General features: G+C 51.8%; 1 protein-coding gene across 3 annotated transcripts; it reads left to right on the top strand.

The window, feature by feature from the left end:
* The first annotated feature begins 250 nt into the window (after nucleotides 1-250).
* On the top strand, nucleotides 251-25,467 carry RNASET2 (ribonuclease T2). Of its 3 annotated transcripts, XM_022561001.2 has the most exons (10): nucleotides 2,727-2,851; nucleotides 3,014-3,181; nucleotides 6,111-6,171; nucleotides 9,399-9,454; nucleotides 10,666-10,723; nucleotides 14,095-14,168; nucleotides 18,290-18,403; nucleotides 22,012-22,054; nucleotides 23,438-23,509; nucleotides 24,293-25,467. In XM_022561001.2, exons 2-10 carry the CDS (start codon nucleotides 3,105-3,107, stop codon nucleotides 24,482-24,484), a joined length of 747 nt encoding a protein of 248 aa, XP_022416709.1. In that variant the 5' UTR covers nucleotides 2,727-2,851; nucleotides 3,014-3,104; the 3' UTR covers nucleotides 24,485-25,467. The 3 variants fall into 3 exon arrangements, with proteins under 3 accessions (XP_022416719.1, XP_022416709.1, XP_089778374.1); XM_022561011.2 differs by lacking the exons at nucleotides 2,727-2,851; nucleotides 3,014-3,181 and adding an exon at nucleotides 251-319; XM_089922248.1 differs by lacking the exon at nucleotides 2,727-2,851 and having other exon boundaries at nucleotides 2,985-3,181.

Below are 25,467 nucleotides of genomic sequence, written 5' to 3'. Positions count from 1 at the left end.
GGAGGAGTGATTTACACAGATGGACCATGGTTCAAGGGAGAACTAGGTTTATGGGAGGTGATTTTGTTTTAAGAAATGGATATTTTTAGCCTAAAACAAAAGAGAGGGAAGAGGACAGAATTGTGGGGTGTGCCTAGGTTGTTTAGAGGAAGTGGTTAAAGGAGCCTGAAAGAGGCAAGCAGTTGGAGAAACGGGGAAGGCAAGAAAGGCACAACGCTGCATAAGACCATGGAGGAGCTCATGCATTCCATCCATAGGCGCTATTTTACTGAGCACCTACTACTTGCCATCCATCGTGCCAGGCAGTGGGGACTCGGTGGTGAGTAAACTAGATATGAGTGTTGACTTGCAGTCTACAGGGAAAGACAGAAGTGAATGGAATAATCACACACATATTTCATTTCAAACAGTGGTGTGTACTATGTGGGTGAGTAACAAGCCGTGTACTTGGACAGTCCTGGATGGCAGAGGAACCTGAGGAAGGCATATTTTACTCAAAACGTAAATACGAATGGGCATTAACTAGGGTAGCATGTGGGGATGGGGATGGTGTGAGGCGAGCATCTTAGCAGAGACAGTGGCTGAGGAATGACAAGGCCAGCGTTTGTGGGGTGGATGGAACCAGGGCCTCTGGGATGGATGTGCACTTCTGTCCTGCACAGCGATCTGGTCCGCTGAGCTGTGAGGTCCGAGCAGTCTAAGAACTTTGATGCTCATCCAAAGACCAATGGGAAGGACTTCCCTGGTGGTCCAGTGGTTAAGATTCCACACTTCCACTGCAGGGGGCGCGGGTTCGATCCCTGGCCAGGGAACTAAGATCCTGCATGCTGCATGGCCATAAAAAACAAAAACCAGGGCTTCCCTGGTGGCGCAGTGGTTGAGAGTCCGCCTGCTGGTGCAGGGGACACGGGTTCGTGCCCCGGTCCAGGAAGATCCCACATGCCGCGGAGCGGCTGGGCCCGTGAGCTATGGCCACTGAGCCTGCGTGTCCAGAGCCTGTGCTCCACAACGGGAGAGGCCACAACAGTGAGAGGCCCGCGTACCGCAAAAAACAAAACAAAACAGAGATCAGTGGGGAGACCCAGAAAGTTTTTCCAGGGGAGTGACCTAATTAGATCCACACCTAACTGTAGAGCCACCGTTGTCCGATGCAGTGAGGCCAAACAGACCCAAACATGGGAATTTGAAGCAGAGAAAGGTTTATTGCAGAACTAAGGAAGGAGAACAGGCAGCTTGTGTTCAAAAACCCTGAACTCTCCAATGGTTTTCGGGGAAGAGTTTTTATAGGCAAAATTTGGGGTGAGGGCTGCGGGGTGTGTGGCTTCTTCTGATTGATGAGGTAACAGGGCGGGGCGCCAGGAATCTTGTGCTCAGCCTGAAGTTACCGTCCTCCACCTGGGTGGCGGCCCTAGTTCCTGTAGAGAAAGATATATCGATACATATATACATATGTGTGTGTATATATATGTTTATCCCTTGAGGAGGAACTAGGACTCTGCTTTATCGCTGCACTGCTTTTCCTCTGTCTCTGTGTTCCTTCACTTCCCTAATTAGTAACTGCTTGAATCCACCCTTTGGAGCTCAGGGAAGGTCTAGGAGGCTGAAGCCTTTTGCTACAAACAAGAAATGGGGACCCAGAAAGGCTTTTGTACCTGGGAGGGCACCTACGGTCCCACTTGGTTTGCCCACCCCTTGGCAGTAGAGGGGAAAGGGAAAGTTGACAGAGCCACAGAGAACCCAGGGGCCAGGCGCAATCTCTGAGGGTTAGTTTCTGAGGATGCAGGAGGAGGAGTGTGGATACAGGACTGCGCAGGATGTGGCAGAGGTGGGCAGGCGGTCATACAGGAGTCCACTACCGCCCGCTCTCCCCCGCCCATGGAACTGAGCATCGCTTTGATGGATCTGCACTTCCCTGGTTCTTAGACCCAGGACATTCCCCGTGTGGTTGGAGGAGGGAGCCGGCACAGGCTTGATTTGCCCTTGCCCGTTGCTCCTGGGGGCAGGCTCAGCCCCGACGGTCCTGCAGCTCTAAGTCTGTGAAGTGCTGCACACAGCGGGGCCCATGTGAACGGAGCAGAGACCAAGGGAATCGCGTGGGGTCACGGTAGGGGGGCCCTCTGCGGTCTTGGAGCTGGTCAGACATGATTGCCCGGGGATCGAGGGCTGCCCCTAACACCCCTGTGGTGGGGAGGACATGGCACACGCGCCTCTCTGCCTGCTGGGTCCCGAGGGTCGCACCTCCTTGAAGACAGCCTGGCCCCAAGGGAGCAGCCTCCTCCCCGCACTTTTCTGCGGCCCCAAGCCGCTGTCTCCACACACTGTCCCACTCCTTGACGGGCTGGCCACTTGGCCCTGACCGCACCGGCTCCCGGGCAGCTCAACGCCGGGAGGAGGGGCCGCGGCAACGAGGACAACAGAGAAGGTAGCTTTAAAGTCGACTTCACGGGCCCGGGCCAACGGCGGCCGGGAACTAGACCGAAAGGGAAGCCGCGTCAAAGAAGCAAAGGGGCAGAAGGACTGACCTGGGCCGGGGGCTTGTCCTCCGGATGGGGGCTCGTCCTCCCGATGGGGGCGTGTCCTCCAGAAGGGGCGTGTCCTCCAGAAGGGGCGTGGCGTCGGGGCCTCACTTGGCGTGTTCGCCAGCCGGGCGCGCGTCCGTCGCACAGGGGCGTGGCGTTGGGGCGCCCTGGGCGAGTCCGAGGCTGTGGGCTGGTCCCGGGCTGGGGGCGTGACGTCAGGCGCCCGGGGCGGAAACAAGCAGGGCTCGGCTTGGGCCGCGGGGTCCAGGCGAGGGTCTCGGCGAGGGTCGCGTTGCGCGCGGGCTGGGACTGCTGTGCGCCTGGAGGTCCCGGTGAGGTGGCGGAGCCCATCGGGCTCCCGGTGGTCGGCGGGCGGGGTTCCGGCGCCTCTCGGGGGCCCGCCGCGTCCTCGGCCGTGGGCAGGGGTTGGCCGCGTTGTTCGGTGGCCGCCGGCCCGGTGCACGGTCGGCTTAAGGAAATCTGCCCCTTTTTAGGGAAGCGCAGGGCCTGGCGCTGGACAAGGCCTCTCGCCCTCGGAAGGCCGCGCCTTGGTACCCCTGCGGGGTCCTCCGCCGGGTTCGGCCGATGAAGCCCGCGGCCCGCCTGGGCGCCCTGTGCCTGGCGCTGTGCTGCCTGGGCGGCGCGCGCGGGCTCTGGAGGAGGTGAGCTGCGGAGGGGCGCGGGGGGACGGGAGGGCCTGCAGGGGGACACGGGTGCCCGGAGCCACCGAGCGTCTCCTGGAGGCCTGGCGCGCACGCTTTCCGTCCAGGGTCCGGTATCCTGGTGAGGTGGTCGTGGTTCCTCTTTCCAGGTTTCTTTCGCCCTTCCTCCGCTCCCTCTCGTTCCCTCTTTCCATCCTTTCTGTTGCAGCTGACAGTGTACGGGGCAAACAGGCTGTCTGGGAGAGGAGTCTCATTTTACTAATGTAGTGGAGACCGAGATTTGAGAACCAGATTTTAATTTTCTTCTGTTTTATTTGGGTAATGCTTCAGTTAACAGAAGGATTTCATACTTAACTTCGCAGGCCTGGGAAAAGGTCAGTTTTCTTTTTTAAAAAAATTGGGGTATAGCTGCTTTACAACGTTGCGTTGGTTTCTTCTGTACGACGAAGAAGTGAATCAGCTGTATGTATACACACATCCCCTCCCTCTTGGACCTCCCTCCCACCCCACCCCCCATCCCACCCATCTAGGTCAGTGCAGAACACTGAGTAGAGTTCCCTGTGCTATACAGCAGGTTCTCATTAGTTATCTAGTTTATACATAGTAGTGTATATATGTTAATGCCAGTCTCCCAATTCATCCCACCCCCTTCTTCCCCCCTTGGTGTCCATACGTTTGTTCTTTGCATCTGTGTCTCTATTTCTCCTTTGCAAATAGCTTCATCTGTACTATTTTTCTAGATTCCACATATATGCATTAATATACGATATTTGTTTTTCTCTTTCTGACTTACTTCACTCTGTATGACAGTCTCTAGATCCATCCACATCTCTACAAATGACCCAACTGCGTTTCTTTTTATGGCTGAGTAATATTCCATTGTATATATGTACCACATCTTTATCCATTTGTTTGTCGATGGACATTTAGGTTGCTTCCATGTCCTGGCTATTGTAAATAATGCTGCAGTGAACATCGGGGTGTGTGTGTCTTTTTGAACTATGGTTTTCCCTGGGTATATGCCCAGTAGTGGGATTGATGGATCATATGATAGTTCTATTTTTAGTTTTTTAAGGGAAGTTCATACTGTTCTCCATAGTGGCTGTGTGGAGAAAAGGGAACCCTCTTGCACTGTTGGTGGGAGTGTAAATTGTTTTTCTTTTTTAGTGAACCGCCGTTGCTGTTTTATCACTTTAAAAAGTACCATTAAATTTCAGTTTTCCCAGGAAGTGTATTTTCTGAAAAAGAGCTCCATTAATTAACTAATTGTTGATGTCAAGTTAAGAGTGTATCATCGGAGAGGTAGTGCGGTGCACGGGTTGAGTATGAACTGCTAGCTCATATCCAGATGTAGGACCTTGGAGCTCTCCATCAAGGTCATTCATCCTAAAGTCGAGAGAGTAACAGCACCTGCCTCCTAGCCTTGGTGCCAGGAGACATCAGTTAAAGTACAGAATGTGCTTATAACCATGTCTGCCCGATAGTAATCAATACATGTTAGCGAAGACGTTAGGCTGTAGTATGTGGTCACCTCCAGCTGATTCTCGCGATTCATGCCACTGATACAATTGGCGAGCAAGGCATGGTTTCGAGAACATGCGGGTGATTCAGACCCTGAGGGCCTCACGGGTCAGCGGGTGTTTTCCCAGGTCCTCTTTCTCTGCTTAGTGGGCCTTTCTCTTTACAGCACAGTCAGCACCTCCGCCGCCTTGGGAGGATGTTTCTCTCTGGGTGGTAGGTGGTTATTGTGTGACAGACGTTGTGAGTCTTGGTAGTTTTATTGTAAACTGCATACTGCTGGTCTAGTTTTCCCGGCCTCTGCCTGACCTTCCAGCCTCAGTTTCCACCTATGTGAAATAAGGTTTTCGTACCCAGAAAAAAAAAAAACCTCTTCTAATGCTTCTCCCAGCTCTAATGCTCATGCTGCAGTTCTCTTTTCTCTTGTACTGAGCACTTGCTCATTAGTTCAGACTGAAAAAAGTTTCGAAATATCGTGAATTCTCTACTTATTCAGCAGTACTCAACTATTTACAAAACGAATGTGTAAGAACTTAGTACTGTTTTGCTGTTGAGCCTTTGCTTCTAAAAATGCATTTATCCTGAATTACGTGTCTGCTCGAGTTGTATCCCCTGTTGCTGCTGCTGTTTTCCGTCTGTACAGCGAGTATTTTCACAAGCCGGTCTTTCTGCCTCTGTCTCTGTGTGTGCTGAGCCTTGCACACCTGGTGGGAGGGAGGGTCCCCGTGTGAATGCTACTCCGCGACCCCTCATGGAGTCTCAGGGAGGGACGGGTGGGTCTCACGGGGGCGTGGGAAGGGGCCCCTAGGATCAGATGTCACCCATCCTGCAGAGAATGAACAAGATTCCCGGCGGGTGGGGTGGTGACAGCAGCGTCGCGTGCCACCCTAGGTGGTGTCCTGTGGCCATGTGAGCTACGAAAACCATTCTGTTTTCAGGCTTCTGGGTCTCACAAATGCTGCCGAGGGGTAAGGGGTCTGTGTCTGCACCACGTGAACACCTGAGGGAAGGGCGCCTTCTGGTTCATTCCCTCACTGCCGCTCCCTGCTCCCCTTCAGCGGGGCCCCTCCTGGCTGCCTGATCCAGAATCTCCACCCTCTCCCCACCTGGCAGGGCAGGCCTGCCGTCCTCCTTAGTCACAGTCCTTGGCCCTCGGCGCTGTGCGTCCCCGTGCGTCCCCGCGCGTCCTCCTTCGGCACGGCCGTCGTCCCCCTCACTGGCAGGTGCGCTGCGGGACGGTAGGGACCCGGCCCCCCAGCCGTGTCAGGGCCGCGTGCGCAGCCGCAGCGCCGAGCCTGCGGCGGGCGCCCCGTGTTCCCCGAATGAACGCAGGCGTGAGTGGATGGATGAATTGATCTTTGTGTAACTTTTTAAAAAGCTCCTGAAAAATACGTCCCTTGTCTTTTAACAGTGACAGCCATGAGTGGCATAAACTAATTATGGTTCACCACTGGCCTGCGACAGTGTGCAAGGTGAGTTCTGCCTCGACCGGCCCCTCTGACCAGTGACCCCCCCCACCCCCCCCCCCCACCCCCGGTGAAGAGGAGGTTGCCCAGCAGGTTTTCTCGCCAAGCGCCTCTTGCTGACGGAACCTCCCAGCCTGTCCTGCCTCACAAGGCGGCGCCTTCCCGGCCGGAGACCATCCCTCGGGGAGGGCCTTGCGCGAGGTTCTGGGGGCGGTGACACAGGCCCACAGACAGCAGGGGCTGGCTCAGGCATCACGAATGTATCCTCCCAGTTCTGGGGGCCCGAAGTCTGAAAGCAAGGTGCGGCAAGGCCCTTCCAGAAGTTTCGAGAGAGAATGTGCTCCAGGCCTCTTCCTGGCTTGTGGCGGTGCCGGCGCTCCTTGGCTTGTAAGCACAGCCTCTGCCCCGCCTCCACGCCGTGGTCTCCATCCGTGTGTCTGTATCTTTTTTTATTTTTCCATTCCTTTTTTAAAAAAAAATTAATTTATTTATGGCTGTGTTGGCTCCTCGTTTCTGTGCGAGGGCTTTCTCTAGTTGTGGTGAGCGGGGGCCAGTCTTCATCGCGGTGCACGGGCCTCTCACTATCGCGGCCTCTCTTGTTGTGGAGCACGGGCTCCAGACGCACAGGCTCAGTAGTTGTGGCTCATGGGCCTAGTAGCTCCGCGGCATGTGGGATCTTCCCATACCAGGGCCCGAACCTGTGTCCCCTGCATTGGCAGGCAGATTCTCAACCAGTGCGCCACCAGGGAAGCCCCCGTGTGTCTGTTTCTTATAGGAACCCCAGGGATTGCACTGAGGGCCTACCCTCTTCCAGTCTGACCTCCTCTTAACTTGATGACACCTGCAGAGACCCTGTTCCAGATAAAGTCACATACAGAAAGGCCTGCGGTTAGGACTTCAGCATGCCCTCCGGGGACAGGCCTTGACCTGTCCCCTTCGTCCACTATCGCAAGTCTCGTTAAAATGTCTCCGCCAGAACCTTGCCGGCCTCCTTTGCTCCGCTTGGCACAGATGGCGCCTTCCCTCCTTCAGGGTGGCCTCCGTCTGGCCCTGCCTCGCCTGGTGCCCTTGTCCTTGTAGAGCGTGTTGCAGAGGCTCTGTCCCGAGCGCAGCCAGCTGGCGCCCCTCCTGCTGCCTGCGGGCCGTGTCCCGCCCCCGTCCATCTTGGGGGCAGTTGTCGCGCCGATCCTGGTATTGGTGCCACGACTCTAAAGTCGTTTCATCATATTGCTCAGCTGGCCCTAATTTTTTTGACAGTGTTTCTGAAATTTTGACTTGAAAATTCTCAATTTTGAGGCCTTTTCGTAAGTGCTGGGAGGCGGAGACATGTGTAAATGGCAAAGCCTCATCACCATAGCATTAGCTACCACCCCCCCATCACACGGCCACCACATCTTTCTTGTGGTGAGAACATTTGAGGTCTGCTCTCTTCGTAGCGTTCAAGTGCGTGAAACAGCATTATTCGCTGTGATCACCGTGCTGTTCGTTAGATCCCCAGGCTTGTTCATCTTATAACTGGAGGTTTGTACCCCCTGAGGAGCATCTCTCTCCCCATTTCACCAGCCCCGCCCCTGGCAGCCACCACGCTGCCCCTGGAAACTCATTTCTAACAGGGGATCTCTTACTGTATTAGACTGCTCTGGTTTTAGTTTCCCAAACTTTACAACTTCCTGTGTCTTTCTCCCTCTGGTGCTGGTTCTTTGCTCCAGGGTGGGGAGGACAGTTGGCGGTGGGTAGAATGGAGTTGCCTGTAAGCTGTTTTCAGTTTTGTTGGGAATCTAGCTCTCACTCCTACGTAGTGAGGACGCATGGGAGCCGTGGGTTCCTTCAGGAAGGACCTGTGTGTGGAGCTCCTACCCTGGGTAACACTGGGAGATTTGCCTTCAGGGCCTGGGACGAAACTTGTGGGTGTTCCCGTGTGCTGACTAAATATTCATGGAAGTGCATTCCTGCCTTGAGGCTTCAGAAATGAGATGAAAAAAATCAATTACTAGCAAAATATCATTGTTAGGGGATTCATTTTGATCCAGGGCGGCCATGATAAGGGTCCTGCTATCCCAGTCAAGTGTCATCCCGGGGACAGTGCCGTCTCTGGGCTCCTGCCCCTGTGAGCGATGTACGCGTCACAGGTGCAGGGACAGGTCTGTCCTCAGTGCTCAGCACGGCCCCTCACGAATGCTTGCTGACGCGGGAAAGGAAGCGGCACCTTGACCTCAGTTCCCCCCGTAAAGGCTCATCTGAGACGCTGGGTGTAGAGCTGGGGTAGAAGATCCCCGCTGGGGCCTGTCTCCCCGAGCGGGGCCTGTCTCCCCGTCCCCAGCCTCGCACTGTGGGAAAGGGCCCGCCTGCTTTGCATGTGGTTTCCTTGGGGATGAGATGAAGTTCACGACCTCTTGCTCTGATCCCACACTTTGTCCTCCCGCCCTCTGTCCCCTTGTTCTGTAGCCTCACATCAGACATTTCAGGCACCTAAACCAGGCCTGCCCTCATTTCCAGACCAGCCGTAAAAAGCAGCAGCCTCCCTACATCAAAAGGTGATTCAAACAGGAGGGGCTTGCACGTCAGCTGGATGCCTCAGCACTCCTCACCATACCCGGCATGTACTATTCATTTGCTTATTCACTGCGGGGCTACTGGGCCTGGGTTCTGACCCACTGCCTGATAGCTGAGGTGATTATTGTTTTGGAAAAACCCCATTTTAGCTAAACAATTTGTAGGTCCCTAAAACGTGTTACACTGAGATTTTTATCTCTAGAGTTTATCTTTAATGTTAAGGATATGCTCCTATTCTCACCTTGGCATTTTTCTTGGCTCCAGATTTTCAATACTTATTATTCCACTGTTGTATTTGGGCCTGGTGCCTGAACAAACTTGAGTTTAGCAGGATACCGTCAGCCTCTTGTTCTCATTTTTGATTGTATGACAAGAAAATTATTCATGGGTAAGTAAGAGTGTATCCATCAGATTGACTTAATTTTCAAGCACATAAAAAGAACAAAAGTAGCTATTAAATTCTGGTTTCCAAATCGTTGGTTCACTCATTTCCAATGAAATATCCAGCCGCCCCCCTCCCCGTGGTATTCTCATGAATATTGCTTATGGTAGATTACCACGGAACTTATTTCGTGTTAGTCGTGTATTGGATCTCACTGATATTTGTCAGAAGAAAGGAAGGTTGTTAAGTGTATTTAACAAACAACAAACCAGTTGTCTTCTCTGTCTTTTCTCCATAGGAAGTTAAGAACCACTGCAAAGACCCCCCAGATTACTGGACCATACACGGATTATGGCAAGTACTTCATGCGTTTAAAACTTCAGCAGCCTCAGAAGCTGGTTGACCTGGAGATCTAGCTTGAGTCTGATCCCGATGCGTATACTTGCGATTTCTGTTAGGAGTTTACTCAATGGACCAGATCCTTATTGAAAAACATCTTTAGTCTTTCTAACATAACCCTACTTCTGTTGTACTTGAGTTCTGTTTTGATAGAACAGTAACAGTCTAGTTTAAATATGCATTTAAGGATTCTCAGTATATTTTAGATCACTAAATCTTAATTTTCTTATTTTCTTTTGGGGCCAATAACTAAATGCATAACAATAAATAAATAAATGTGTGTATATTACATATATATGATGTGTATGTATAGTATACGTACTTCACAGACACCCAAATTTATTTTTCTGGTTTTGCCTGCATTTTGTTTAGTTTATTTTTTTGTTGTATGTGTGTATATTTGTGATGTTAAACTATGTGTGCTAATTTGCCCAAAGGGATCGGCCTGGTCCCCCTTCTCCCCGAGAGGAGGGACATTCTGGCTCGTGCTGGGCTGCTCCTCAGGGACAGGGGTCAGCAGGAAGCAAATTAAACCGGGGCCTGAGGACCTGGCCTCATCCCACCTTTGGGTTTCTGGGATTTTGCTCACGTCCTCGGCTGTCCTTGAGCTGGGGGACGGCACCCAGCGCTGTGGGAGCGGGGCTGGTCTCGGCTGCTGGGCTGGCCTGCCGACCCTGGAGAAAGCAGGTTTGGTCCCTCATGATGTCAGCTGCAGGTGGAGGCTGAGAGTTGACACGTCCAGAATTAGACACGTGAGGACGGCGTCACATGCGCAGGTCGGGAGGGTACACGTGCTCGGTGCTGAAAGAAACATACCAGCCAATCTTAAGCCGTCACCAGGCACTTCTGAGCACGATACATATGTTGTCCCATTAATCCTCGTCGCCTTTAAGGAGACGGGAACTCATGCTCTTCTCACACTGTGGCTGATGAGTGGACATTTGCAGACTCAGAATCCGGCCAGAAATCCCCGCCGGGCCGGCTCCGGGGCGCCCCCTACCGGCTTGTTTACTTTGCTTCCTCTGCTAGGAAGTCGGCCGGTTTGCATTGTGCCTGGATGTTTTGAATGACTTTCCACAGACCTTAACGCAGATGTTTTCTCATGCCGTTTGGAACCAGCCCAACCAAGACTAATTTCTCTTTATTTGTTCAATTTTAATTTCAAGGCCTGATAAAAGTGAAGGATGTAACCGATCCTGGCATTTTAATCCAGAAGAGATCAAGGTATTAACTTTTTTCTTTACTTTTTATTTTATATTGGAGTATAGTTGATTAAGTATGTTGTGTTAGTTTCAGGTGTACAGCAAAGTGGTTCAGTTATACATACGCATGGGTCTACTCTTTTTCAAATTCTTTTCACATTTAGGTTGCTATATAATATTGAGCAGAGTTCCCTGTGCTACGGTTACCCATTTTAAATAGAGCAGCATGTACGTGTCAATCCCAGTCTCCCGATAGATCCATTCCTCCTCTAAGTGTGCCCTCGAAGTCATGCTTTAAGGTGTATTCACCAGCATTTACTGATATCTGAGATAGTCCCACAAGGTAAATGCGATTTGCATTTACTTAAATCCTCCTCTGTCCTGGGCCCGAAGCGCCGCAGTGACTGAGGTGACCCTGGCCCCAGCCCGCGGCCCGTCATCCCTGCTCCGGGACCCCCGGCCGCTCGGCGTGTGCTCAGGCGTGTGTGCCCGGCCCTGGCTTGCAGAGGCGCCGTGGCCCCCAGGCTGTCCTTGCTGGCTGCGGGCAGGGCGGGTTTCTCAGTGGGCCCCGTGAGCAGCGAGGGAGCGGTGGGCCTCTCTAGGACAAAGGCTCTTGGTACAGAGGGACTCCTGGCACTGGGGTATACGAGAGTTGGTAGCAGACGCTCCTTGCGCACGTGCACACACACCTACACGCGCACACGCGCACACGCGTGTGTTCACCCCTGCACCGGGTGCTGACAACCCCTCATGTGTGACTAGCCAGCTGTCGAGGTAACTAGTACCTGGATTCACAGGGCAGGGCCTGTGCGGCTACTGAGGCCTCCCTGAACACATGGGGTAGAATTACGGACCCTTTCCAGGAGTATGTGGCCCCCAGGAGGACAAGGTAATTGTTCCAAACCCATCACAGGTTCGATTCCAAATGGAATTATTTCCTCCTCTTTCCTTCTCATGAGGACCTTCAGTGCTGTGAGCCTAGAGGCCTGAGAGGCCGGAGCCCCAAAGCCCGGTGAGGTCTCTTTCCTCAGACATACTTTTCTCTTCCTGGACTGACTTCGACCGCCCCTAATGTTCCTGGTTAGAGTCTTGTGATCCTGCAGCGGCATCCAGGTTAATTTACTCGTAACAGTGTTCTGCGTGCCTGCGGTGTATCGGGCACCGGGCCAGGGGCTGGGGACATGGGGAGCAGAGCAGGACGAGGTTTCTGGCCACCTTGCCTGCAGCCAGGAGCCAGCACACACATCACAGAGTGACAAGCAGAGTGCCTGGGCGGAGAGTACTTAGAGCCTAGGACAGTGGACCTGGGCCAGGCTCCCCTGAGGAGGTGATAGAGGGCTGGAATCCGACTTAACCAGGAGACGGGAGAGGAAGGCTGGGGCAAGAGCATGTGCAAAGGCCCCGGGGTAGGACGGAGCTTTTGAGAAACCGGGGGGAAGCCAGTGTGGCTGCGGGGGTGAGCAGAGGGCCGGGGCAGTGTTGAGGGCCAGGTCCTGCAGAGCCTGTGTACTGGTTAAGGGTCGTTTGCATGAAGACCCAGAGGGAAGTCGTTGGAAGCATTCAAGCTGGAGAGTGAAGGAAGCCAGTGTGGCTTTTCTGTCCCTGCCAGAGGCCAGGAGCCTGGAATAGACGGAGGCTGTGGGGATGGAGGGGGAGGAAGCAGCAGGCAGGACCGACTCCGGGTGGGGGCTTGTCTAACTAGGTGGGTGTCAGCCTCCTTCCCCGGCCCAGGGGACCACGCCTTGGCAGATGGGATCGAGGGTCAGCTGTGGACACATTGAGTTTGAAGTGCCCTGGAAGCATCCAGGTAGGGTAAGTGTGTCAGGAGAGAGGTCTGAGCTGGAGATGAACTTCGGCATCAGTGCAGTCAGTAAGGCGTACGCGTGAGTGCGGATGGGGTAGTGTGGAGCTGGCAGGGACCAGCCTCCAGTAGCCCCGGCGTTTAGAGCAGGAGGGACGAGGGCCACGCAGAGAAGCAGCCAGAGGGGAGCTTCGCGAAGGAGTGTAGCCAGGGTTCCTGAAGGGAAGGCAGGGGGCCCTCTGGATGGAGGGCTTGCGGGCCCAGGCCAGGAGGTGACCGGCAGCTGCCCTTTGTTCAGAACAGTGCCGCTTTACTTGCTTTGTAGCAGAGTGTCCAATCTAGCATCCGTCCCAAACAAAAGCAGCCTAGTTTGGGCAATAAAGTGTATCGTCGCCCTGCTCCCCCGAGGGCTATGGGGGCTGAAGCCAGCTTGGGGCAGGCGGAGGGTAGGTGGGAATGGAGACAGTCGGGGAGGGCAGCGTACGGGGAGATGTCCGGCTGTGCGGGGTCGGGGGCGGTGTGTGAAATCGGTTCATAGCTGCTGGGTTGATGGGGAGGACCCATCACGGCGGGAGTGGTGGCAGGACTGAGAAGGTGAGGTCATCCTGGGCCTGGTTACACACTTTTTTTAATGGAACCTTTCCTGGCCTCGTGTGTGTGTGGGAATTGGAAAGTAAACTTGAACGCTGTTCAGTTTAGGGTGACTGACCAGTGTAGGGCTAAGACTGCCCAGCCCAGACAAGCTCTTCTCTAGGGAGAGCGAGAACTTGTATTTTGTGTTTGATTTCCTTAGTAGACACTATTTTTTTCGAGCAGTTTTAGAAACCTAAAACGGCAAATTTAAGTGGAAAGGACAGAGTTCCTGTACACTTCGCCCCATGCCCCTACCCTGTACAGCGTTCCCCAGTGCAAACATCTGTGTTAGTGAGGTACACGTGTTACAAGTGATGAGCCAGTATTAATACTTTATTACCAACTAAAGTTTATAGTTTACGTTAGGTTCACTCTTCGTGTTGTGTGGTTTTTATGGGTTTGGACAAATATGAAATGACATGTATCCACCGTTATAATGTCATACACAGTAGTTCCACTGCCCTAAAAGTCCCCTGTGCTCAGCCCGTTCATCCCTCCCCAGCCTCAAGCCCTGGCAACCCCTGACTTTCACTGTCTCCATTGTTTTGCCTTTTCTAGAATGTCATGTAGTTGGAATCATACGGTAGGTAGCCTTTTCAGGTTGGCTTCTCTACCTCAGTGATATGTACTAAGGTTCCTCCATGTGTTTTCATGGCTTGATAGCTAATTTTTTTAGTGCTGAATAATATTCCATTATCTGGATGGACACAATTTGTTTATCCATTCACCTGTCAGAGTTGTATTTTCAAATACACTTTCATGATTCCCCAGATTTCACATCTAGTTATGTCTTAAGAAACACTCCATGCCAAATAAACCCAGAATCACTTTACTCACCTGAGTGTTATTAATTTGCAGAGCTCAGTTCTATTTATGCATTAGCTTCTCAGATTTGCCTTCTAGGTTTTGAGTTGTTAGGTCCTACCTCGATTTATTCTTATTGCTGTCACTCTGCACAGGACCTTTTGCCAGACATGAGGATGTACTGGCCTGATCTGCTGCATCCGTCTCCTAACCGCAGCCTCCATTTGTGGTGAGTGAGTTCTGGGGGCCGTCACGAGCCTGAAGCACAGGTGTGAGAGCTTCGGGGCTGTTCCGGATGCAACTACGGGAGCACAGGTAATGTAGAACCTGTCTCCCAAGGCTCAGAAGCTGGAGTGGCCTTTCATCTGCTGTGCCATTTTTGGAGCTGGTCTTCAACGGATAAAAAAATGAGGGCAGGTAGAATTTACTTTGTAAACTTGCTTTTTAATCTGTTAGATCGTTCATGACTTCGTTTTAAAAACGTCCTCTACTGAGGCTTCATTAAGCCAAATACTTGCCTATCTAAGATGCCATCGCTCCAAATCAGACAGGAGAGAATGTTTCTCAGGGAAATGGTGCTGTTGTCCTGAAATTGATAAGAAAAAAGACGTCCTCACAAGACAATGACCTCTCTCCTGTGACTCAGGGCGGAGAGAAGGTGAGGTCTTCACGGAGGCTGAGCCCCGTCCGTCCCAGTGTCCTCAGTTCAGCGGGAGCTGAGCTGAGGAGAAACGTGCTCTGTTTAATTCAACAGACCTTTTTAAATGGTTGCTTTTGGAGAAGATAAAGTTGACATTCCTTTTATTTACATTGCGTTAACCAAAGATAATTCTTCATTTTCTCTCTCACTGCAGGGTGGTAATTTATAATTCACATGACAGTGAGTCAGATTTTGTCCCAAGTGATTAATTTAACTTTGAAATATTTTTTGTGTAGACTCTTCAGGAAGAGTTAAATTTGGAGAAAAGCTTTTTGAAACAAAATGGACTGACAGTGACGCCTGGCCCCCTGGTTCACTGGTGTTCGGTTTGAGTTCACTCGAGGGTGCGTGGCAGGGAGAGGTGTTTTAGGACGCGTGGGTCTGGGTCTGGGGGCTGCAGTGCCCCCTGCACGGGAAGAGAGAAGCCCCCCTGAAAGTTCGGGAGACGAGAGGTCCAGGTCTCCAGTGCTGGCTCTGTGCGGCCTGTGTTCTTAGAAAGCGGTTTCAAAGTAGATTATGGCCTTGATGAGTTGAAATCATGAAAAACAGTAAAAAACTTTCAGATAGCACTTCACGGTATACTTCAGAGCAGAGTCTTTGGTGACTAAGTGAGCAAAAGAGAATATTTCCAGTGGTTAGGATGTTCCGTGATAGAGTCTATCAGATTTTTGTCGAGTGGCTTAAGAACACATCACTAAATGTACACAAAGATGGCTTCCCATGAGCTGAGTCCTTCAAGATTTGATCCAATGGTGTGGGCGGAACACACATTCAACTTTGTGTTCTAATAAAGGCAAAATGATTTACCTTTTCAGGATAAATTACACACTTAAAAACTGTTGTTCTAAATGGAAAAGGTAATATCGCACTCTGGTGAATATTTATGCCTTTGGATGTGGACTCGGCCCCCGTGGCCCTGCCATTACCGGCTCCCTGGTGATTGCACTTGGGTAGCTGTGGCCCAGGTCGCCTTGGTGTGCAGGTGGTAAAGCGTCCATGGAGGCACCCCGGCCTCTCCTGTCCTTAAGGGGCAGGCTCACGTCCGAAAACTTCTCTCTTCAATCTCAATTAAGATTCATATATGCGAAGGAGAGGGTCTTGGTATCTCTTGGTGCTCAAGGTAATTCCCTAAGATTAAATCTATTAACACTATCAGCCATCCTGAAAAATACCACGTGCACGACCCTCTGCAAAGGAGGATTTTTGTTGGTTTTTTGATTCTTGTAAGAAAAAGAGCGAGAGTTTGGTCGTTCCTGGTTGGCGATGCAGCCTCACTGTGGATGTTGTCCCTGGGCCTCAGCAGGAATCGTTGCCTCTCATCCCCGAGACAGGCCAGGCCAGGCCGTGGTGGAGGGTGACGTGACGTCACTCAAGTGCCTGCTGGGGGTGAGAGGGCCACACCGTAGTCGCGTCTGATTGGTGACAGACAATTTCGTGTTAAATGGAAAGTGTCCGATTCCAAAAGATGTGTGATTCGATGTTTTGAACGACAGTAATATCAGGACTTTAGCATCCTCTTATCTCTAACGTCTATTGAGTTAAACTTGCTCCAGGGAGACTTCCCTGGTGGCGCAGTGGTTAAGAATCTGCCTGCCAATGCAGGGGACACAGGTTCTGTCCCTGGTCTGGGAAGATCCCACATGCCGCGGAGCAACTAAGCCCGTGAGCCACAACTACTGAGCCTCCACTCTAGAGCCCACGAGCCACAACTACTGAGCCCGTGGGGCACAACTACTGAGCCCGTGTGCCTAGAGCCCGTGCTCTGCAACAAGAGAAGCCACCGCAGTGAGAAGCCTGCGCACCGCAGCAGAGTAGTCCCCTCTCGCCACAACTAGAGAAAGCCCACGTGCAGCAACAAAGACCCAACACAGCCAAGAATAAATAAACTAAAATTAATTAACTAATTTAAAAAAACTTGCTCTAAGGACTTCCCTGGTGGTGCAGTGGTTAAGAATCCGCCTGCCAATGCAGGGGACACGGGTTCTGTCCCTGGTCTGGGAAGATCCCACATGCCGCGGAGCAGCGAAGCCCATGTGCCACAACTACTGAGCCTGTGCTCTAGAGCCCACGAGCCACAACTACTGAGCCCGTGAGCCACAACTACTGAAGCCCGTGTGCCTAGAGCCCGTGCTCCACAGCAAGAGAAGCCACTGCAGTGAGAAGCCCACGCACAGCAGCGAAGACCCAACGCAGCCAAAAATAAATAAAATTTAAAAACAACTTGCTCCAAGAATAACAGCAGTGGACATCTTGACTGTTACTGCAGGCTAGGAATGTTTGGGCGTGTGTGACGTGCTTTGTGAGCCTCAGCCCCTTACTTCTCCAACAGCCCCTGCAGGACGTTCTAGAATTGCTGCCCCTGTCCTACAGAAACTGAGGCACCCATAATTCAGTTACATGTTCAGTTAGCTGGAAAGAGTCTCCTTTTTCTACTTCATAGAATTTAGAAAGTTATCAAATACATCACCCTGGAAGCTATTCTAGATGCAGAAAGTTAATTACTTAATCTACTTTTATTTTTCCTCATGGCTTTCTTAGGTCTGAGAGACTTGTAACTTACAGCCATTGCAGTCACTTAGAATTGGCACTCTGGGTGATGTTATCAAAGAATTAGTGCACATTTACATTGTGTTTCTGGGAGACTGCATGTGGGTTCCTCTTGAATGCTTGCATGAACATTTTTTGTGAGCTCTTCATGAATTAATCACTGATAAAGCTGAGGAAAGCTGATGCCCGTTTTGTTTTTCCATGCTAACCATGGTTAACTTCTGAATTGACAAGTTGTCAGTCATTCTAAAGTGGGTATAAATTACGTTCAGCAGTTGATTGGATGGCAGCGCAAGGCAGTGGGAAGGGCCCTGAGCCTGGGGTCGGGTGCAGGTCAGGGGCTACCTGGCCGGGTGGCAGGTAAGCCAGGTTCCTAGCCAGCCCCTCTGAGCCTCGGTTTTCCCGTTTCTAAACCAGCAATAATGTTTTCACTTTGCAGAGTTGTGAGAATCAAATGAAGAATGGGAAGACATTTTGTAGAACTTTAACCGTTGATAAAACGTGAGGAGTTATGATCGATAGCAGTGTTTTTCTTGAATACAGGTAGCTGCTTGTTCGCAGACACTTGGCTGGGCTGTTGCTTCAGAACAGGTGTCTGTGTAGACGGACGTCTACGCCGTAAGCAAGTGGGGAGCTGGCCCCAGGCAGTGTTGGTGATTAGTGATCCTGCCTTTTCTGTGCCAGTGGCTGTTTAGCCGCTCCTGTGAAATCCCCTGGCTGGCAAGCCGTGGCTTTCCGGGAGGATGCCCAGTGCCATGTGATTCTGTGGGTGCCTGAACGATGGTGTTCTCTTTTTTCTCAGCTTGGGTTTGTTGTTAATTGTTGAAGCGAACTGGAGCAGATGAGCAGAGGAACGCCTGGAGAGCAGTGACGAGTGCTCGTGGAGCTCGTGCTGGGTTCAGGGGCCTCAGTCCTGAGCGGGGGTGGGGGGCTTTGAGTAGCTGCCCGTGTTGAGGTGAGGAACTTTACCCCTCCCGCTTTGTGAAAGCAGCAGCATGCCTGCCTGGGAATGCCCTGCACAGAGAGGAGCCCATGCAGACGGTTTACTGGGAGGTAGTTTCATTACTTTTTAACCAGAGATTTTTTTAAAAACATCCTTACAGGAAGCATGAGTGGGAGAAGCACGGGACCTGTGCCGCCCAGCTGGAAGCCCTCAATTCCCAGAAGAAATACTTCGGCAAAAGCCTGGATCTGTCTAAGGAGCTTGCCCTGAACAGGTGGGTCACTTGGTCCTGTAGCCTCGCCTTCCTCGCCCCACTCTCCCAAGTCACCCCAACCCTGGAGCAGCATCCCTGCCTCCGCTGCTGGGGACCCGGGGAAGCGGCCAGTGGGGTCGTCCCCAAGAAACAGCTACTCCCCCCCTGAGCCTTTCCAGATGCCTGGGGGCCCTGACCACTCAGAGCAGCCTGAGAGCCTCGGGGGGCTCATCAGACGTACTTGAGCCTGAGGTGGGCAAGACCGACGGGGGCACGCCTCTTAGCTGTGGATCCTGACAGAAGCGTGTTGCATTAGCAAGACCCGCACGCCCGGAATCCTTAGGTCTTTGCTCTGGTGCCCCGCGACAAGCAGGAGGGGGTTCGGGGTGAGGTCCTTGAACCCCTAGCGATGATCAGGCCCCGGGTGAGCTCTGGGGACTCGGAAACACAGCGAGGGCCCTGCTGAGAGCCAGGTTTGACCCAGGGAGCTGGGGGCAGGCCGGCCCACCATATAGGCAGCATTTCTTCCTCTCCTTCATCTCGGTGCTCAGAACAAACCGGGAACTAGTGTAAAAGCCGTGGCGGGAGGTGACACAGCTCACTTGGGCCGAGCAGAGCGCGCCCAAGTCCTATGGAGAACCTTTGCGTCTCCTTGAGACGAGGACACCCCCATCGATTCCTTGCACCTGCTCCGATGCCCCAGCGTTGGGGGCTCCACGGGACGTGTCCCCGTCCCACACCCCACCCCGCTCACTGCGATCAGAGCGGAGTGACAGCTGGGATCTGGGTGGGAAGGATCCAGGCCAAGGCGGGAGGGGAGCGCCCTTCGGGAGACGGGGAACCACAAGGCACACCCGAAATCGGGCGCTCAGCGCCCTGGCTCCTGATGGGGGCCAGTCGTGCAGTCGTGTAGCTCCTCCCTCCTCGGGTCTGCTCGCTGCTGTGAGGTGCTGGGGGCCGCCCGCGGAGCCCGAGGTCACCTCCAGCTCTGGATCTGCAGGGCTGAGTGCCCGCGCTAAGGATGTGATAGAAATGGCAGCCTCTTACACATCCTGGGTGTCCTGCAGGGGCTTCGTGCTGGAAGCAGAAGAACAGGCCCTGTGAACACATTTCCCCACTGCAGAGGTCCTGGGGAGAGGCAGCCCAGGGCGTGTCGGGCAGCGCCCAGCGCACGAGAGCCACGGGTGCTTCCCACCCACCAGCCCCTGAGGGAAGGAAGGTGCCCTCTGTTTCCCACTACGGACTTCACGGTCCCAGTTCATGAGCAGCATGAGTCCCACTGCACAACGAAATGAGTCAGCCATACACATACAGGTATCCCCTCCCTTTGGGACTTCCCTCCCATTTAGGTTACCACAGTGCATCGGGTGAGTTCCCTGTGCTGTACAGCGTGTTCCCATCAGTTTCTATTTTATACGGAGTATCAGCAGTGTATATGCGTCAATCCCAGTCTCCCACTTCCTCCCACCCCACCCCTTTCCCCTTGGGGTCCATACATTTGTTCTCTACGTCTGTGTCTCTATTTCTGCTTTGCAGCTAAGATCACCTGTACCATTTTTCTAGATTCCACATGTATATGCGTTATTACACGACGTTTGTTTTTCTTTCTGACTTATTTCACTCTGTATGACACTCTCTAGGTCCATCCATGTCTCTACAAATGACCCAGTTTCATTCCTTTTTGCAGCCCAGGTTTTATTGAATCAAACAGGAAAAGGGGAATAAACCGACATGCTGAAAGTTTTAAAGTCAAATATCTGAATAATTCGTCCCTTCATCCAGCAGCTCTTTATTAAGGACCTTCTGCTTAACGCTTTTTGAATGCCGGTGGCTTTACCTTTATACACACGGGTGCAAAGCTGCTGAATTCTGGAATCACTGGAGTGTGTTCACAGGGGCCCGCGGAGTGAAAGGCACTCCTGGGAATACAATGTCTGTTAAAAACTATGTAGAGGGTTTCCCTGGTGGCGCAGTTGTTGAGAGTCCACCTGCCGATGCAGGGGACACGGGTTCATGCCCCGGTCCGGGAAGATCCCACATGCCGCGGAGCGGCTGGGCCCATGAGCCATGGCCGCTGAGCCTGTGCGTCTGGAGCCTGTGCTCCGCAACGGGAGAGGCCACAGCAGTGAGAGGCCCGCGTACCGCAAAAAAAAAAAACAACAAACTATATAGAACAACCACAGAGAAATCCTATTCTTTCCCAGTTTTTCCAAGGAAAACCTAAACTCTTAGTACTCATAAAATTAAAATTGAGTCAAAACTTAAACATCCCTTCTGTTTTCTCTAATTATAAACCATTACTACAGATTGTAATTTTCTCAAAGGTAAGCCTGACACATTATCATAAAGTAGCAGTTTTAAATTCAATTTATAATATAGAGGTAGCAAACCTGGAAAAATGTGAAATATCTTGAACCGAACCAAAGCTCTCAGATTACCCACAGATATGGACCAGGGGATTAATGCCAAACTAATCAACTCGGTAGGAAAAATTGTACTCTATCCTGGTCTAGATACCAGGTTTCCCCCAACATTTCTCTCTCTCTTTGCCGTATTTCCTTGATGCCCTAACCTAGGAGGGCTCTAGAGCAGTGTTACCCCAAAGAAATAGAACTCAAGCCACATACATGGTTTTAAATTTTCTAGTAGCCCAATTAAAAAGAGCAAAAAGAAACATTGGTTTTATAGTGTATTTCGTTTAACCCAATATATCCAAAATATCACTGCAACTTGTAATAAATTCTTAAAAATCATTGAGAAGTTTTGCATTTGGGGGCATAAAGTGTTTGAAATCTGGCGTTTATCCTACGGTGACAGCGCAAGGACGGGCAGTGGGTGTGTGTCTTCAAGGACCTCTTCCCGCTTGCTGTAGGACCACACAGCAAAGATCCATAGGTCACCGATGTGCGGTCTCTAGAGAAACTGTCTCGTCAATGCTTTTGCCAGAAATCATGACTGAAGGAGGCAGGGCCCGGCTGGAGTCCTGTTTCCCTCAGGCAGACCCCTGTCTGATGATGTCAGCGCCTGGGGTCCCTGCATCTTCTCCACGTGGTCACAGCTGGGATGATCCAGAGCCGTGATGGGGGATACAGAGCATTTTTGGAATTATTTAATCTGAGAATATTTTCACGCCGTACTCTATCATTTAGTAAGTTAACCGTATCATACTGTGATTAGCATTCACTAGAGCTGGTTAAAACCACGTGCTTTAGGAAGTGATTCCAGGCTGTAGGGATTGAACCTGTTTTAAAGATCTGACCAAATGCAAGGTTGTAAGGATAAGGCTAGAATCCCAAATCAATTGCTAAGTGTCGTTTAGGACAGGCGTGGCAGATGTGTGGTTATGTGATAGCAGCTCCAGTTGGTCGCAGCCATCCGGACCACTGCCGAGAGGTTCTGGTGCTGGAAGGGGGGCCCAGATCAGACACGCGTGCGCCCAGGGTAAGGGGAGGTCCAGGCGGCCTGAGCACCATTTATGTGCTGCCCTTGTCAACAGATTTATTGCCCCAGGTAATAGAAAGTACACACTTTCCTTTAAGTGTCTTCATTTTTACTGTGAAATATGGTAAGAACAAGAAAGGAAAATGGACCTTCATTATAGTTATTTTTTTTTTTACTTTAAATTTTAGCACGCTTCAAAAATTGGGGATAACACCATCTACTTACTACCAGGTAAGTCTTGCTTTCAGCTTAATCAAATGTGTATCCACTAACTGGGGACACCTGGCCACGTTCAAGTGTCCCATCAGCCTGTGCGCTACACTCAGGTTTTAAAGCGACCCAAACCAGACCCTCCGACCTGACTACTATGTTTCTAAATAGGTTTGATTTAAATCTTGTTTTCCTCTGTGTTTTGAGTGTAAACTAAAGGCTACTTAAGCCAATGATCTTGAAGCAGATTGATGACTTCACGGTGAGAAGTGTGTTCCGGGTTCTGAAGAGGCAGGTAGAATATGTAGTTGGAAACCACCGTTCTATAATAGTTTGAGGAAGAAAGTGAAAATTTGTTTTCATGATATAACTATGTTGCGTGAGACTACTAGAAGTTTAAACATGGCAGAGCCTGTTGGCTGGTGGCCTCTACAGAAGGTCGTTGTTTCCACCCAGGGTGACCCTCTGTGAGCACAGCTGTGTTTGTGCTCAGCCAGGCCACCCCTGGCATCGGTGGCCGCCAGACCACAGGCCTGAAGTCTCTGCTCTGTGGCCCTTTGCAGATATAAAAAAGCCTGAAGGTGTGGCTATGAAAAAGCCCGATATAGGATATAAAAAGGCCTGAAAGTCACCGATTTTTGCAATTCTGAGTTCGGTGCCATGGCTGGATGCTGAACCATCGTTCTGGTCTCGTGACAGTCGGTGGAGCTAAGTCTGCACTTGAGTCTTGCTCTTTGTATCTGCTATTTTCGTCCCTCCCTGGAGAGTAGGGACCAGAGGGAACAGTGCCCTTCAGGAGTGTCAGCTGCCCTTTGTCCATCCTGCCAGGAGGCCGTGAGGCAGTGTGCTTGCCGGCCCCTTGGTTTCATCTGGACTCCTGTTTAAGTACATAAAGGGAATTTTTTACATCCTTGCTCAGAACTTGACATTCAGAGAACTGATTTCGATTCTAGCAAAAGCAACAGTGACAGCACATGTTTTCTGAGTGCCTTCTCTGTACTGGAGGCATGAGGTTTGGTGTCTGAAGTAGCGTGATGCACGGCACAGGCAGGGTCCTGACCTCTGATCTCCCAGCAGGAGAGTCTCTGCTTTTAAAAGCACCCGGCCTCTAGGCCCTGGATCAGGACAGCAAGGAGAACGGAGACCCTTGTAGAGCGGCTTGTGTGGATTCCGGTCTGGAGCGGGGAGCCCAAGGGGGCAGCCTCGTCTCCTTGGGGGGTGGGGCAGTTCATTCACCAGCATCTTCCAGTTCTATCTGTGAGCCAGGGGAGCTCGGGGGATGACGCTGTTGTCGGTTGTTTGCGTTCGTGAGAGTAGAAACCCGTGTCACTCGTTCTGAGTAAAACGGAACTGTTCATTTTCTCTGTTGAAGTTTCATTTCTAATGCACTTTATCTATTTTCAGATTTCAGATATTAAAGATGCCCTTGTCAGTGTGTACGGAGTCGTGCCCAAAGTCCAGTGTCTTCCAAAACAGGTCAGACGTGTGATGTTGTCTTCCTTTCTGTCCCCATCAAGAAGACAACTTCAATTTTTCTGAGAGCTTTGTCCTTACCGTGAAGTTCCCAGGGCAGAGTGGTATATGTATGGGTGTGCAAACGGGCTTGTGCTGTGTGTGCATGGGCGCGTGCGCACGCGTGTGTGTGTGTGTGTGTGTGCGCACTCTTTGAAATAATAAACTGTCTTTTGACAGCGTGCTAGGATGGGGCTTGTTTTCTGGCAGCTTCCCCCTAACAAGAAGGCTTCCGTCCTGGAGGGCTGGTGCAGTAGGGGCGAGGCAGTGTGGGTATATTTTGCAGGTAAACATTTCTCATGTTCGCATTGTTAGTCTCAGACGTTTCAGTTGTAGTTACCTGTCCAACTCATAGACGGATTGTACTTTCTTTTGTCAGCTGATGAAGTCTTAAATTCATTTACCTATTTATCTACAAAAAGCCGTGTCTTCTCCTGGGACTGTGAAGCAGATGCGGTGCGTCCGGCTGTGTCTGCACGCACCGTTACCGATGTGTAAATTTCTAAGCTGAAAGTGGGGTCCCTTCCCTCACACCGCCAGCCTGGCGCGGGGGAGTGGCTGGATGGTGACCACAGGTGCTGCCTTGGGCCCCAGCCCCACTGCACTGCTGGAGCTAGGCCTGCTCCTGGAACATGGATCCTGGGTCCAGAGCCGCCGCTTTTGTTTTTCTTCAAAAACACGCTGATCATAGAACCGTCAATGATGATCCAACCTGAATTCTAAGACGTCTTTTGTTCCTCATTGCAGGGCGATGAGGAGGTGCAGCTCCTTGCGCAGATTGAGGTGTGCTTCTCCAAGGACCTGCAGCTGCAAAACTGCGTGGAACCCGGGGAGCCGGTGCCCCGAGGGCCGGAAGCGAGGCCGGCGGCAAGCCTGGGGCTGGAGATCTGCAAGGACGGCGTCCTCTTTTACCCCGCACTCAACAAGACCAATCACTGATGCCCACATTTTGTAAATAGTCTTTATTTTGAAAAGCAAGAGGAATTGACAAACCACTGCTTTTTAAAAAGCAACTCCGAAGTGAAATCTCCTGTTTACAACCTCCTTTACTTAAGCCTGTTCTGTTTGTTTTGCTTTGCACTCCGTGTCTGGGAGTTGATTTTCGTGGTACATGTAAAGATGGGGTGAACATTGGGTACATTGAAAGGGAGGAAAGTTCCCCGCCTCTTGGCTGCTTTGTGACTGCAGTACAGCTTATGGTTTTCTTTTTCTCTCCTTTATCAATCTCTGTGACAGCCTTGGAAGACAAATCTGGGCAGATGGTACCGATTCAGGAGAACTCTCTCCTGTGTCCCTCTCAGTGAGCTCCCTTCTCGCTCTGAATACTCCTGGGGGGCCGTTGGGACCATCCCTCGAGCAGGAGCCCGGGCCACCTCGCAGGGGGTGCACAGGAGGGCGTCTCCACCTCCGACCTCAGGGCTGCCGGCTCCTGTTCCGTGGTCACCCACCAGCGTCTCCCTCGGTGACCTGGCATGGGTGGGCATGGGCATGTCCTCTGAGGGTGAGATGCTCTGTGGCGGGGGAGGGGTGGGGAGGCGGGGTGCTGCAGGCTTCTCTCTTCTTGCCAGAGGAAATCTGGGTGCATGACCGAGTGCCAGCCAGCACCCCCAGTCAGTGGGCTCTCCTCCCTGCGGACCGGAAATGCTGCAGGTCAGTCTGTCTGCTTTCCTTTCCTTCTGTCGGGAGGCAGTGACAGGCCTTAGAGCACTGGGGCTGACGTGGCCCAGGGGCGGGCTGCATCCTTGGGTAATGATGCCCGTGACAGGGCTTGTCTCGGAGATGATGCGAGTCCCAGGCTCAGGTGGGCTGCTGCATGCACGGTCCTTACCTGCTGAATGGCGTTTCACCTGTAAAGTGAGGATACCTAAAGTGGTCTGTGAAATGGACTTCCTGTGCTTTATTAAAACTACCTTTTAACATTA

The sequence above is a fragment of the Delphinapterus leucas genome, chromosome 12 (genome assembly GCF_059928025.1).
Source record: "Delphinapterus leucas isolate spDelLeu-1000000601 "Yukka" chromosome 12, BTC_Dleu_Yukka2, whole genome shotgun sequence".
Lineage (NCBI taxonomy): Eukaryota > Metazoa > Chordata > Mammalia > Artiodactyla > Monodontidae > Delphinapterus > Delphinapterus leucas.
Note: the sequence above shows the minus strand (reverse complement) of the source record. Positions and strands in the feature narration are given on the sequence as shown.